The sequence below is a fragment of the Elephas maximus genome, chromosome 19 (genome assembly GCF_024166365.1).
Source record: "Elephas maximus indicus isolate mEleMax1 chromosome 19, mEleMax1 primary haplotype, whole genome shotgun sequence".
Taxonomy (NCBI): Eukaryota; Metazoa; Chordata; class Mammalia; order Proboscidea; family Elephantidae; genus Elephas; species Elephas maximus.
The window spans coordinates 48,211,347-48,225,700 of NC_064837.1; the positions used below are offsets into that span (position 1 = coordinate 48,211,347).

General features: G+C 42.0%; 2 protein-coding genes across 2 annotated transcripts; both read right to left on the bottom strand.

The window, feature by feature from the left end:
- Positions 1–217: 217 nt before the first annotated feature.
- On the bottom strand, positions 218–715 carry LOC126062380 (keratin-associated protein 4-11-like). The gene has a single exon (XM_049859886.1). It carries the CDS (start codon positions 713–715, stop codon positions 218–220), a length of 498 nt encoding a protein of 165 aa, XP_049715843.1.
- Positions 716–9,060: 8,345 nt separating this feature from the next.
- Positions 9,061–9,678, bottom strand: LOC126063172 (keratin-associated protein 4-11-like). Its single transcript, XM_049861357.1, has one exon. The coding sequence runs from the start codon at positions 9,676–9,678 to the stop codon at positions 9,061–9,063; it is 618 nt and encodes a 205-aa protein (XP_049717314.1).
- Between the last annotated feature and the right edge of the window lie 4,676 nt (positions 9,679–14,354).

The window sequence follows — 14,354 nt, forward strand, 5'->3', positions numbered from 1 at the left end:
ATTTGCTGGTCTAAAAATAGGTGCATTTGGGCCTTGGTTAAAATTATTCAGTAAATGTTTTACCTCTGCCATTTTCTAGAAGAACTGGATGCAGACCCTAAATGCCAAATCAAAAGAAGAGGAGTTGGTAGTTAAGAGTCCATTCCCAGTCACTGGCTGGCTCCCACAAGTTTTATACAACTTGTGAGGATATCCATGGTGTGATTACAGGTAGAGACTAGCAGCAAGAGGAGGCACAGCAGGTGGGGCTGGGACAGGTAGAGATGACACAGGTTGGGCGATAGCAAGTGGTATGGCAGGAGACTTGGCCACAGACAGGGCGGAAGCAGCAGCAGGGGCGGCAGCAGCTGGAGCCACAGGAGCTAGAACCACAGCAGGAGGGGGGGCAGCAGCTGGGGTGGCAGTAGGTGGGCTGGCAGCACTGTGGCCTGCAGCAGCTGGACACAGAGCATCTGGGGTGGCAGCAGCTGGAGCCACAGGAGCTAGAACCACAGCAGGAGGGGTGGGAGAAGCTGGAGATGCAGCAGCTGGGGTGGCAGCAGGGGACCTGGCAGCTCTGTGGCCTGCAGCAGCTGGACACACAGCAGCTAGGACGGCAGCAGGTGGTCCTGCAGCAGGTTGTCTGGCAGCAGCTGGGGTGGCAGCAGGTCTCCTGGCAGGGGTCTTGGCCACAGCCCTGGTCAGAGCAGACAGAGCCACAACAGGAGTTGACCATGGTTTTAGAGGGTGGAGTTTCTGGGTGTTTCCAGGAGAATGAGGTTCTTGAGTTTGAAAGTCTCCCTGTGCCACAGCCTTTATATACTGCCCCCAAAGGGTCTGTGTCAACATGTTTTCCTTGTTTTTGTTTACTGATAGTTAAGTAATTACCAGACTACTTAATGGCTTAAACTCATTGAAAACAAAATTTCCTTTCCCAAATGTGTTCATTCTATCCTGTCTTAGCTTCCTTCTGATTCACATCTTGCTGGCGTCTTCATCCACAGAGGGCTTTCATGTGATATTCTGCCTTTGGAATTACTTATCTCACCCTCCCCACCTGTATCTTCTACCAGGATGGAATCTGGACAGTCATACTTCTTGTTATACATTTCTTCCAATGAGTCTCCATAGTGTGGCATCTGGCACAAGACAAGAGGAAAGATCCTGTGCGGTGGGTCATTTCTGAGCAATGAGGAAAGGGACATCTCTATGTGTGCATGACCCAGGTGACATTTACATGTCTGGAATGAGTTTTCCTGGATGCTTCAAACTTCGGATTATGTTCTGTATCAAACTCTGGCGGGCAATTTATCTGTCCAATTCATGTGACTACAATGTCACATACTTTCTTAAATTGTTACTTTTCTATTTTTTCCTTGTGTCTTGTCTCTACGGCTGGTTCCTTAGACTCCAGAAGACATAGCCTTGTTTTTATCCCTTGTCTCATTTTTAATCAAAAATATTTCTTCTATGATACCAAAAAAAAAAAAAAAAAAAAAAAACGTTGAATAACTAGAATGTGCCTCTCTTCAGAATTTATTTCCAGAGCTGGGAAATCTACAGCATATTTTTTTGTTTTGTTTTGTTTTCCCTCAGTTTGAAGTGTCAGTGGATTTTAGTAAATTCAAATTTAATGTTCTAGTAAAAAGACCAGACTTAATGGTCTAACTGAGACGGGAGGGACCCCAGAGGTCATGGCCCCTGGACTCTCTGTTAACCCAAAACTAAAACCGTTCTCCAAGCCAACTGTTCAGACAAAGATTAGACTGTACTAAAAAAAAAAATTTAAAAAACTAAACCCGTTGCCGTTGAGTCGATCCCAAATCATAGCGACCCTATAGGACAGAGTAGAACTGCCCTGTAGGGTTTCCAAGGAGCGCCTGGTGGATTCAAACTGCCAACCTTTTGGTTAGCAGCCGTAGCTCTTAACCACTACACCATCAGGGGTTCCTAGACTGGACTGTAAGACATAAAATGATACTGGTGAGGAGTGTGCTTCTTAGCTCAAGTAGGCACATGAGACTATGTGGGCAGCTCCTGTCTGGAGGCAAGATGAGAAGGCAGAGGGGTACAGGAGCTGGTTGAATGGACATGGGAAGTACAGGGTGGAGAGAAGGAGTATGCTGTCACATTGTAGGGAGAGCAACTAGGGTCACATAACAATGTGCGTATAAGTTTTTGTGTGATAAGCTGGCTTGAATTGTAAACTTTCACTTAAAATGAAATAAAAAGTCAAATATATTGAATTGATATTTTTACTTTTCCTCTATTTAGTGGTAGTTCAACTTTAGCATGCGTCAGAACCATCTGGAGGGCTGGCCCCACTCCCAGAGTTCCAGAGTGCTGGGTGGAGCCTGAGGCTCTGTATTTCTTAAAAAAAAAAAAAACTTTTTTTTTTTTTTTTTTTTTTTAAGTATTTCTTACAAGTGCCCAAATGATGTAGATGCTGCAGGTACGAGGACTACACTCTGAGACCTGCTTTATTCTGTTCATTCCTTCTGCATTTGGAATTATGTATCTCACTCTCCCCACCTGTATCTTGTACCAGAATGGAATCTGGACAGTCGTATTTCTTGTTATACATTTCTTTCAATGAAGAAGCTTTGAGGAAGAAGTGCCCACATCAAGTTACTGCCTTGTTTATAAAACAGTGTGGAGTCGATGAGCTGGGAAAGACATGTTGCAAGTCACTGGGGGTGCAGATGTGATCTAGAATCTCACCCCTGGAAAATTCACAGTTTATTGGAAGGTAACACACACACACACACACACACACACACACACACAATTGTAATACAGTATGGTAAGGCAACATCAAAGGGACTCATGAGTTGGTTCCAACTCACAGTGGCCCTATGTACTACCGAACGAAACACTGCCCTGTCCTGTACCATCCTCACAATCGTTGTTATGCTTGAGTCCACTGTTGCAGCCACTGTGTCAATCCATCTCTTTGAGGGCCTTCCTCTTCTTTGCTGACTCTGTTCTTTACCAAGCATGATGTCCTTCCCCAGGGACTGACTCCTCCTAATAACATGTCCATAGTATGTAAAATGTAGTCTCACCATCCTTCCTTCTAAGGAGCATTCCGGTTGTATTTCTTCCAAGGCAGATGAGTTCATTCTTTTGGTAGTCCATGGTATATTCAATATTCTTTGCCAACACCACAATTCAAAGGCATAGATTCTTCTTCGGTCTTCCTTGTTCATTGTCCAGCTTTCACATGCATATGACGCAACTGAAAATACCATGGCTTGGGTCAGGTGAACCTTAGTCTTCAAGGTGACATCTTTGTTTTTCAATGCTTTCAAGAGGTCTTTCGCAGCAGAATTGCCCACTGATTTCTTAACTGCTGCTTCCATGGGTATTGATTGTGGATCCAAGTAAAATGAAATCCTTGACAATTTCAATCTTTTCTCCATTTATCATGATGTTGCCTATTGGTCCAGTTGTGAGAATTTTTGTTTTCTTTGTGTTGAGATATAATCCATACTGAAAGCTGTGGTCTTTGATGTTTATCAGTAAGTGCTTCAAGTCCTTTTCACTTTCAGCAAGCAAGGTTCTGTCGTCTGCATATTGTAGGTTGCTAATGAGTTTTCCTCTAATCCTGATGCCCCATTCTTCTTCATATAGTCCAGCTTCTTGGATTATTTGCTCAGCATACAGATTGAAAACCAAAAAAAAAAAAAAAACAAGCCCACTGCCATCGAGTTGATTCCAACTCATAGCGACCCTATAGAACAGAATAGAACTGCCCCCATAGAGTTTCCAAGGAGCATCTGGTGGATTTGAACTGCCGACCTCCTGGTTAGCAGTTGTAGCACTTAACCACTACGCCACCAGGGTTTCCACAGATTGAATAGGTATGGTGAAAGGATACAACCCTGATGCATACCTTTCCTGCCTTTAAACCATACAGTATCCCCTTGTTCTGTTTGAACAACTGCCTCTTAACCTGTGTACAGGTCTCTCATGAGCACAATTCAGTGTTCTGGAATTGCATTCTTTGCTATGTTATCTGTAATTTGTTATGACCCACACAGTCCAATGCCTTTGCATAGTCGATAAAACACAGGTAAACATCTTTCTGATATTCTTTGCTTTCAGCCAGGATTCATCTGACATCAGCAATAATATCCCTAGTTCCACGTCCTCTTCTGAATCTGACCTGAATTTCTGGCAGTTCCCTGTTGGTACACTGCTTCAGCTGTTTTTGAATGATCTTCAGCAAAATTTTACTTGCGTGTGATATTAATGATATTGTTTGATAATTTCTGCATTTGGTTGGATCACCTTTCTTGGGAATAGGCATAAATATGAATCTCTTCCAGTCAGTTGGCTAGGTAGCTGTCTTCCATATCTCTTGGCATAGATGAGTGAGCACTTCCAGCACCGCATCTGTTTGTTGAAACATCTCAGTTGATATTCCGTAGATTCCTGGATCCTTGTTTTTTGCCAGTGCCTTCAGTGCAGCTTGGACTTCTTCCTTCAGTACCATTGGTCGCTGATCATGTGCTACCTCTTGAAATGGTTGAACGTCGACCAGTACTTTTTGGTGTGATGACTCTGTGTACTCCGTCCATCTTCTTTTGATGCTTCCTGTGTCATTTAATATTTTCCCCATGGAATCCTTCACTATCGCAACTTGAAACTTGAATTTTTCGTTCAGTTTTCTCAGCTTGAGAAATGCCAAGGGTGTTCTTCCCTTTTGGTTTTCTAACTCCAGCTCTTTGCACATGTCATTATAATACTTTACTTTGACTTCTCGAGCCGCCCTTTGAAATCTTCTGTTCAGCTCTTTTACTTCATCATTTCTTCCTTTTGCTTTAGCTACTCGACATTCAAGAGCAAGTTTCAGAGACTTTCTGACATCCATTTTGGTCTTTTCTTTCTTTCCCATCTTTTTAATAACCTCTTGCTTTCTTCATGTATGATGTTCTTGATGTCATTCCACAACTTCTCTGTTCTTAGGTCATCAGTGTTGAATGCATCAAATCTATTCTTGGGATGGTCTCTAAATTCAGGTGGGATATACTCAAGGTCATACTTTGGCTCATGTCAACTTGTTCTAATTTTCATCAGTTTCAACTTGGACTTGCATAGGACCAATTGATGGTCTGTTTCACAGTTGGCCCCTGGCTTGTTCTGACAAGCTTTTTGTTTAGCTTTTCCATCATCTTTTTCCACAGATGTAGTCAATATGAGTCCTGTGTATTCCATCTGGAGAGGCCCACATGTATAGCTGCCGTTTATGTTGGTGAAAAAAGGTATTTGCAATTAAGAATTCGTTGGTCTTGCAAAATTCTATCATGCAATCTCCGGCATCGTTTCTATCACCAAGGTCATATTTTCCAACTACCAATCCTTCTTCTTTGTTTCCAACTTTCATATTCTAATCACCAGTAATTATCAATGTATCCTGATTGCATGTTCGATCAATTTCAGACTGCAGAAGCTGGTAAAAATCTTCAATTTCTTCATCTGTGGCTTTAGTGGTTGGTGCATAAATTTGAATAAGTCATATTAACTGGTCTTCCTTGTAGGTGTATGGGTATTATCCTATCACAACAATGTTGTATTTCAGGATAGATCTTGAAAAGTTCTTTTTGATGATGAGTACATCATTCCTCTTCAAGTTGTCATTCCCAGCATAGTAGACCATATGATCATCTGATTTGAAATGGCCAAAACCAGTGCATTTCAGCTCATTGATGCCTAGAATACCAATGATTGTGCATTCCGTTTCATCTTTGATGATTTCCAATTTTTCTAGATTCATACTTCGTACATTCCAGATTCCGATTATCACTGGATGTTTGCAGCTGTTTCTTCTCATTTTGAGTCACGCCACATCAGCGAATGAAGGTCCCAAAATCTTGACTCCATCTATGTCATTAAGGTTGACTCTACTTTGAGGAGGCAGCCCTTCCCCAGTTGTCCTGAGTGCCTTCCAACCTGGGGGCTCATCTTCCAGCACTATACTGGACAATGTTCCACTGCTAGTCATAAGATTTTCACTGGCTAATTCTTTTCAGAGTGGACTGCTGGATCCTTCTCCCTAGTCTGTCTTAGTCTGAAAGCTCAGCTGGAACCTGTCCTCCATGGGTGGCCCTACTGGTGTCTGAATACCAGTGGCATAGCTTCCAGCATCACAGCAACACACGAGCCCCCACAGCATGACAAACTGACAGACACATCGGGGAAAGAGACTCATAATCGCATAATTTAAAAGAATTATGTTTAAAGCAATTAGTCAAGATGACAATTTGGTAGAAGTATATAGATTTATTCCTAAATAGACACCTCTAGTTGCTGTTTTTATTTACTTTTAGAATTTATTTTGTAACTTAGATAAAATTTGCATACATGAAATGCACAAATCCTAAGTGTACTACTTGATGAGTTTTGATAAATGGATATATGCATGTAATCCCCACAACTGTCAAGATGAAGAATATTCCCATTACACCAGAAAATTCCCACATATCACTTCAGTAAACTCCCCACCACCATAGAGGCAACCACTGTTCTAATGTTTTCTTCAAAATAGACTAGTGTTTGATCTAGAACCTCAAAAAAAAAAAAAAAAAAAAAAACAGAAATGCACAGTTTGTTTTCTGTCTGGTATCTTTAGCTTGGCATATGTCTGTGAGAACCACCAGTGCTAATGTATGTATCACTAGTTCGTTTAGAATTGTACAAATGAATTACCAAGGCTTTCTTTTAACTATTACCAACCAATTTCACGTTACAGTGACAACCATTCCTGTTTTCCCAGGATGGGGGGGGAGGGTTCCAGAACATGGAACTTTCAGTGCTAAAATTAGGAAAGTCCCAGGTAGACAGAGATGAGTTGGCTGCCCTATGATGGCATCCTTAAATGTATTAATTAGGTGCATTGATAGACCAAACCCCTTGCAGTATTTTTATCCTATTAATTTGCTTATATATTTTTATTTTATAGACTGTATTTGTTGAACTAACCCTCCTCTTACAGGTTTCTCTAGAAATGCTGACAAACCAGTTGGAGTGAGTTTAATTAGAGAAATAGGTGGATCTGAACAGTGACAGGAGTAGACCGTGTGATACCCCATCCCTACCCCTTTTGCCAGAAAGATGCCCCCTCCCCAGCTGGTGTGAGTATGGACTGCTAGTGACTCACATTGTTCCCCTGCACTGTTCTCCAGGTAATTGTCCTCAGCTACAGGAGCCACCTCACCTCAAGGATTTTTGCCCCTCCTCTTTGGGGATGGCCTACAGCTAATAATAGTGTGGGAGTACAAAGGCCCAGTCAACTTGCCTCCAGGATGGACATGTATGTGGTGCCATTTGCACTCCAGAACTGCCTATGGGGTCAGCTAAAGATAGAATTCAACTGAAGCCACGTCTTGACTTAGCTTCTTTTGCTACCCTATCCTGCTTTCCTCCATTTGTTGTAGGTTTGTCCTGAGAGCACTGTCTTAACAAATCATTACATAAGAACCCTCGTCTTAGGCTCTGCTTGTAGTGAACCCAATTTAAGACACACAGTTTAAGGTGATACCTGCCTTAAATACAGCCTCCTTTAGGATGGGAGTTAATAGCATGATGAGCCACAGTAGTCATGGAGATGTATCCTATCCTTCATATATAATGATATATTATCATTATCCCTCATATATAATGAAGAAATACATTGAGAACTGCTAGTCTAAAAACAACTGTGCAAAAATTGTATAAACAGCAAAACATTCAAAAGACATAGTATTTTGGTTGGCATTACACTCATTAAGAGGTAACCATGGCCCACATGGCGACCACTCATACTGTGTGAAGAATGTTTAGAAGGGCGCTGATACTGAGATTTGCAATGATGATGTCTTAGACTGGGTTCTCACAAGAGTAGACCAAGAAACAGAAGTTTGGGAGCAAATAGTTTATTTGGGAGATAATCCCAAGAAGCCTTTTGGAAACTTGAGAAGTGATACTGGGAAGTGGAGGAAAAGAAGCTAATACAGACTGAATCAATGAGCAGACTGGTACAAATATAGGTGGTACAAATATCTAACACACTCAGCTGCTAACTGAAAGTTTGGAGATTCAAGTCCACTCAGGTGTCTTGGAAGAAAGGTCTGGAGATCTGCTTCCCCAAAATATCAGCCACTGAGAACGCTGTGGAGCACAGTTCTACTCTGACATACATGGCTGGTAGCTGGTGGTAATGAGCAGCTTATTCCTGTAGGCAGCTGGGACTCCTTCCCACTGAGGGGTTCTGGAAAATCAATATAACATACCTCTCTTTCTGGAGGGGAAACCCTGGTGGCATAGTGGTTAAGTGCTACGGCTGCTAACCAAGATCGGATGCAGCAGTTCGGATCCACCAGGTGCTCCTTGGAAACTCTATGGGGCAGTTCTACTCTGTTCTGTAGGGTGGCTATGAGTTGGAATCAACTCAATGGCAGTGGGTTTGGTTTTGGTTTTTTTTTCTCTCTGGAGGGGAAGAAGCTAGGGCATTTATCCACAAACTTGCATCCAGTGGTCCAGGACTGTTCCTGAGGCTTTAACTCTCCTACCTTTGCCTGCCCAGAGCTTGCTCCTTCGTCTAGAGAAAATCCTCAGGCAGAGAGTCCCAGGTGCTTGCTGTAAGAAAGCATCTTTCTGTACGACAATGGAGAGTACCGAGCAAATAAAGGTGGGGCACCTGAAGTTATCTGCTACAGTCCACTCTTCCTGCAGAGAAGAACAACAGAACAATTGACAGCTAAAGATGAAAATTCAAGGAGGAAAAATAATGAGACACCATGCACTTCTATTTCTATGATTGGAAGGTTCTGATTTATTTAAGAGATAGGAGAAAATTTGTCAGGGAACAAATATTGCAATTGGGGTAACGTGTTAGTTGGCAGATTTCAAGAAAATTCAAATTTTGTGTTAATTTGGGAGAGATAAATTAACTTGGGGGGGCAGTGTGTTTGGAAGCCAAACCCAGTCTAAGAATCAGTAGCACTGAGGTTTTACAATGGCCACACATGATTCAGCTCACAGATGGACTACATCAAGAAGACTGGTTGATGAAGAACAGGAATATGCAGGTCAGAGCGCTCAGCAGCAAGAAACACTAGAGCAGGTTGGATGGCAGCAGGTGGTCTGGCAACATCTGGGGCGGCAACAGGTGGTCTGGCAGCAGACTGGGCGGCAGCAGTTGGAGATGCAGCAGGCGGGCCTGCAGCAGCTGGAACCAAAGCAAGAGGGGCGACAGCAGCTGGATATGCAGCAGCTGGGGTGGAAGCAGCTGCCTTGGCAGCACACGGACTGGCAGCACTGGGGCCTGCAGCAGCTGGACACACAGCAGCTGGGCCTGCAACAAGTGGGCTGGCAACACATGGATTGGCAGCATTGGGGCCTGCAGCAGCTGGACACACAGCAACTGGGCCTGCAGCAGCTGGACACACAGCAGCTGGGGCGGCAGCAGCTAGAAATGCAACAACTGGGGCGGCAGCAACTAGAAATGCAGCAATTGGGCCTGCAGCAGGTAGGCTGACAGCACACGGACTGGCAGCACTGTGGCCTGTAGCAGCTGGACACACAGCAGCTAGGGCAGCAGCAGGTGGTCCTGTAGCAGGTGGTCTGGCAGCAGCTGGGGTGGCAGCAAGTCTCCTGGCAGAGATCTTGGCCACAGCCCTGGTCAGAGCAGACGGAGCCACAACAGGTGTTGACCATGGTGTCGGAGGGTGGAGGTTCTGGGTGAGTTTCCAGGAGAGTGAAGTTCTTGAGTTTGGGAATCTCCTCGCCCCATGTCCCCTTTTATACCCTGCCAAGGGCCTGCAGTCGTCAAGTTCAGCTGTCTTCCTTGTTATTGTTTACCTTAATAAATAGGCAATTATCAAATCAGGCAAGTTTGTTTTCCTGGTTACATTTTTCAAGCTGGGTGGAAAACACTGTTTCCTTTTTCCTCACTCACCTCTTCTGTGTCTTTCTTGCTTTACCTTCCTCCAAGAGAGCTGTCACATGACATTCTGTCTCTGTATATATCAGTCTCATTTTGCATAGCACATCATGTCTATACTTGGGTGACAATGCTCCTTATGGGCCCACAATTCTTTTTGGTGACCTGGGAGGGTAAAATTATGTTTTAGTCTGATGGCTCATTCACTGTGGGTCAGGCGGGCAAAGGTTTGAATGTATTACCTGTAAAATGGGATCACTGACATGTGAATCAGAAGATTATTTAGGACATACCCCTCCCCACTGTGAATCATGACCTGTTTTCCAGACTTTTGATGGGAAGTGTTTTAAGGAGGAAAACTAAGTGATAACATTTGATGTTTCTTTTTCTCCAGAAACAAACCTCCAAAACTCAGTTGTAGGACCTCTTGGGGAGGGAGGGGGGAGTGGAAACCCTGGTGGCATAGCGGTTAAGTGCTATGGCTGCTAACCAAAAGGTCAGCAGTTCGAATCCACCAGGCACTCCTTGGAAATGCTATGGGCAGTTCTACTCTGTCCTACAGAGTCACTGTGAGTCGGAATCGACTCGACGGCAACGGGTTTCGTTTGGTTTTTTGGTTTGGGGGGAAGTTGGCTGCAGAGATAGCTAGGAGCTCTCCATAAGGTTCAGGTCCCTCAACTCCCTGCTCTGTGGGGCTGATTTTCCTTCCGACTCTGACTTACAGTCCTTCAGGTTTTAACAGGGCATATTGACTCATACCCACTGCTTCCAAGTTTTGCCTGCCAGCCCAATTTAGGCTGCCAAGTCTCCTTGGCTTTTACTCTAACTCACCCCTGACCGTCTTGCTGTCTCTGTTGAATTGCTGGGCTCTGAAGATGCCCTGTGCCCTTCTGCTTCTTTACTCAAGTATTGATCAGATTTCACCCTCCAGGTGTTTACCTTCAAGAAAGGAGAAAGAAAACAGACATCTAGATTAAAGGACATCAACCTTTTTTTTTTTTTTTTTTCACAATAGAAATGAAGGAAAAGCTTAAGTGGTGTAAAAATGCTCAAACAAATGACTAGTGTTTCAGAAAATGAGGTGTGCTGCCAGTATGTGTGTGTGTGTGTTTCTTGCGGGTTGAGGAAACCAAGGGAAGGAAGAGGACACTTGCTTACTGGAAAATTCTGTCTTTGTATTATTTTATTTCAAATATGTGTTATTTTCCACTTTAAGATGGCCTTCGGGTGTTAGACTAACTTGGACTGGCCTCTCTAAATTCAATCCTGGGCGTCTCAATTTTGTTGAGAGTCTTTCCATTAAATGTGTTCATCAAAATACTTGGAGACTATAAAGTTGGGGGAAAGTGAGCATGCTGAATGGCAGAATCACGGCTCCAAATGCTTTAGACATCCTTTCAGAAGAGATTAAATCTAAACACATAAAATGTCAGAGCCACTCTTAGACCTAAAAAAGTGGTTATTAATGCAGCATGGTGTGTGACATTAAACAAAACCCATTGCCATCAAGTCAATTCCAGCTCACAACGTTCATGTAGGACAGAGTAGAACTGCCCCATAGGGTTTCCAAGGAATGACTGGTGGATTCAAACTGCCAACCTTTTGGTTAGCAGCCAAATCCTTAACTACTGAACCACCGGGACACCGCATGACATTGTGGAGGAGTAAATACATCTAAATTTCTTGGGAGAAACCCACACACCTAACATTGTGTCCATCTTCCACACTCCTTCCCCCTACATGATTTCTGTGTGTGTCATGCATAGAATAAGTTTAAGATTGTGTTTAGACATTTCTCATGATTTCTAGTACTTTAATAGCTTCATTTTTACAGTGAGTTTTTCATCCAACTGAAATTTATTTTGGTTTAGTGAATAAAGTAGTATCTCTCCCTTCTTTCCCCTCTTTCTTTATTCCAGAAGTTACCTACCTGCTGTATATAGTGCTGTTCTTAGGTGCCATTGGGTCAGTTCCAACACATAGTGACCCAATGTATAACAGAACGAAATGTTGCCAGGTCCTGTGCCATTGTCATATTAGCAGGTATGTTTGAACCCATTCTTGCAGCTACTGTGTCAGCCCACCTGCGTTAGGGTCTTCCTCTTTTTCACTCACTGTCTACTTGGCCAAGCATTATGTCCTTCTCCAGGGGTTGGTCTATCTTGATAATGTGTCCAAAGTAAGTGAGACAAAGTCTCACCGCCCTCACTTCTAAGGAGCATTCTGATTGTACTTTTTCCAAGACAGATTTGTTTGTTCTTCTGGCAGCTCATGGTATATTCAGTATTCTTCACCAAGTCCATATTTCAAATGCATTAATTCTTTGCCAGTCTTCTTTTTTCATTGTCCATCTTTTGCATGCATATAAGGTAACTGAAAATACTATAGCTTGGGTCAGATGCACCTTAGTCCTCAAAGTGACTTCTTTCCTTTTTAACAGTTTAAAGAGGTCTTTTGCAGCAGATTTGCCCAATGCAATACATCGTTTGATTTCTTGACTGCTGCTTCCATGGGCATTGATTGTGGAGCCAAGTAAAATCAAATCTTTGACAACTTTAATCTTTTCTCCATTTATCATGATGTTACTCATTGGTTCAGTTATGAGGATTTTTGTTTTCTTTATGTTCACTTTCACGAAGCAACGTTGTGTCATCTGCATATAGTACGTTGTTAATGAGTCTTCTTCCAATCCTGATGCCCTGTTCTTCTTCATATAGTCCAGCTTCTCCAATTATTTGCTCAGTATACAGATTGAATAAGTATAATGAAAGGATACAACACTGGAACACAATGAAGTGTTCTGGAATTCCCAGTCTTCACAATGTTAACCATATTTTGTCATGATCCACATAGCCAAATGCTTTGCATAGTCAATAAAACACAGGTAAACATCTCTCCCGTGTTCTCTGCTTTCTGCCAAGATCCATCTAACAACAGCAATGATATCCTTTGTTCCACATCCTCTTCTGAATCTGGCTTGACTTTCTGGAAGTTTCCTATTGATGTGTGACTATAGCTATTTTTGAATTACCTTCAGCAAAATTTTGCTTGCATGTGATTCTAATGATACTGTTTGATAATTTCAGCATTCTGTTGAATCACCTCTCTTTAGAATGGGCACAAATATGGATCTCTTCCAGTTGGTTGACCAGGAAGCTGTCTTCCAAATTTCTTGGCATAGTTGAGTAAGTGTTTCCAGTGTTGCATGTGTTTGTTGAAGCATTGGTATTCCATCTATTCCCACAGCCGTGTTTTTTACCAATGCCTTTACTGTATAAAGGACATCCTACCTGAAGAAAGTGAAAGATCATTGAAAAGGAAGGAAAGAAAGAAAGGACCAAAATGGATATCAGAAGAGACTCTGAATCTTGCTTTTGAACATAGATGAGCTAAAGCAAATGGAAGAAATGATGATGTAAAAGGGCTGAACAGAAAATTTCAAAGGGCAGCTCAAGAAGATAAAGTAAGGTATTATAATGAAATGTGTAAAGACCTGGAGTTAGAAAACCAAAAGGGAAGAAAGGACATGTTCAGCATTCTTCAAGATGAGAGATAGAAGAAAAAATTCAAGCCTCAAGTTGCAGTATTAAAGGATTCTATGGGCAAAATATTGAACAATGCAGAAAGCATCAAAAAAAGATGGAAGGAATACACAGAGTCACTGTACCAAAAAAAATTGGTTGATGTTGAACCATTTCAGGAGGTAACATATGACCAATAACCGATGATACTACAGGAGGAAGTCCAAGCTGCAGCTGTCCTATACCATTTTTTAAATAATCCTTTGTTTTTATCCTGATTTTACTCTGCCACTTTCATCTTATAATTAGTTCCTATAGTCTTTTAAGTCTATTTCTGTATGCTATTATTCAACGACATACCGCACTGAAAGATTTAGAGTGTCTCTACCATGACTTTCGGTTTTAGGAATCCATAAATTTATGACTATTTTTCAATTCCCTTTTACTTGAACTCTTCTTATTCTCCTTTCTTCCTCCTATCATGTTCAGATTTATCTTTTAGAATTTATAATAGTCCTCAGATTTAGTGATGTAAAATAACATTTTTAAGAGTATTCACTTTTATAGTACACAACAAATGTCCCTTTGTGCTCAGCCAAAAAAAAAAAAAAAAAAGATAAATTCAAAATAAAATACCCATCCATAAATGCCCAAAAGATAATTCTATCTGAGATACACAATGACATTGGAAAGTGATACAGAGCTCTTGGAAAATTATTTTTCACTATGTTTATGGTCTCAGGGTAGTGCTAAATCCATCAAAGCCCCCTAAATGTTAGGCATAATTAGGGGGTCTATAAACATAAGTACAACCTGTGTTTTACACTTATAGCAAACTATTCTTCCTGTTTCATGAGTATCTGCTTTTCAGAATTTAACTGAGATGTAAGCTGATGATTATCAGAAACGTGATATTGTGGTTCCCAGAG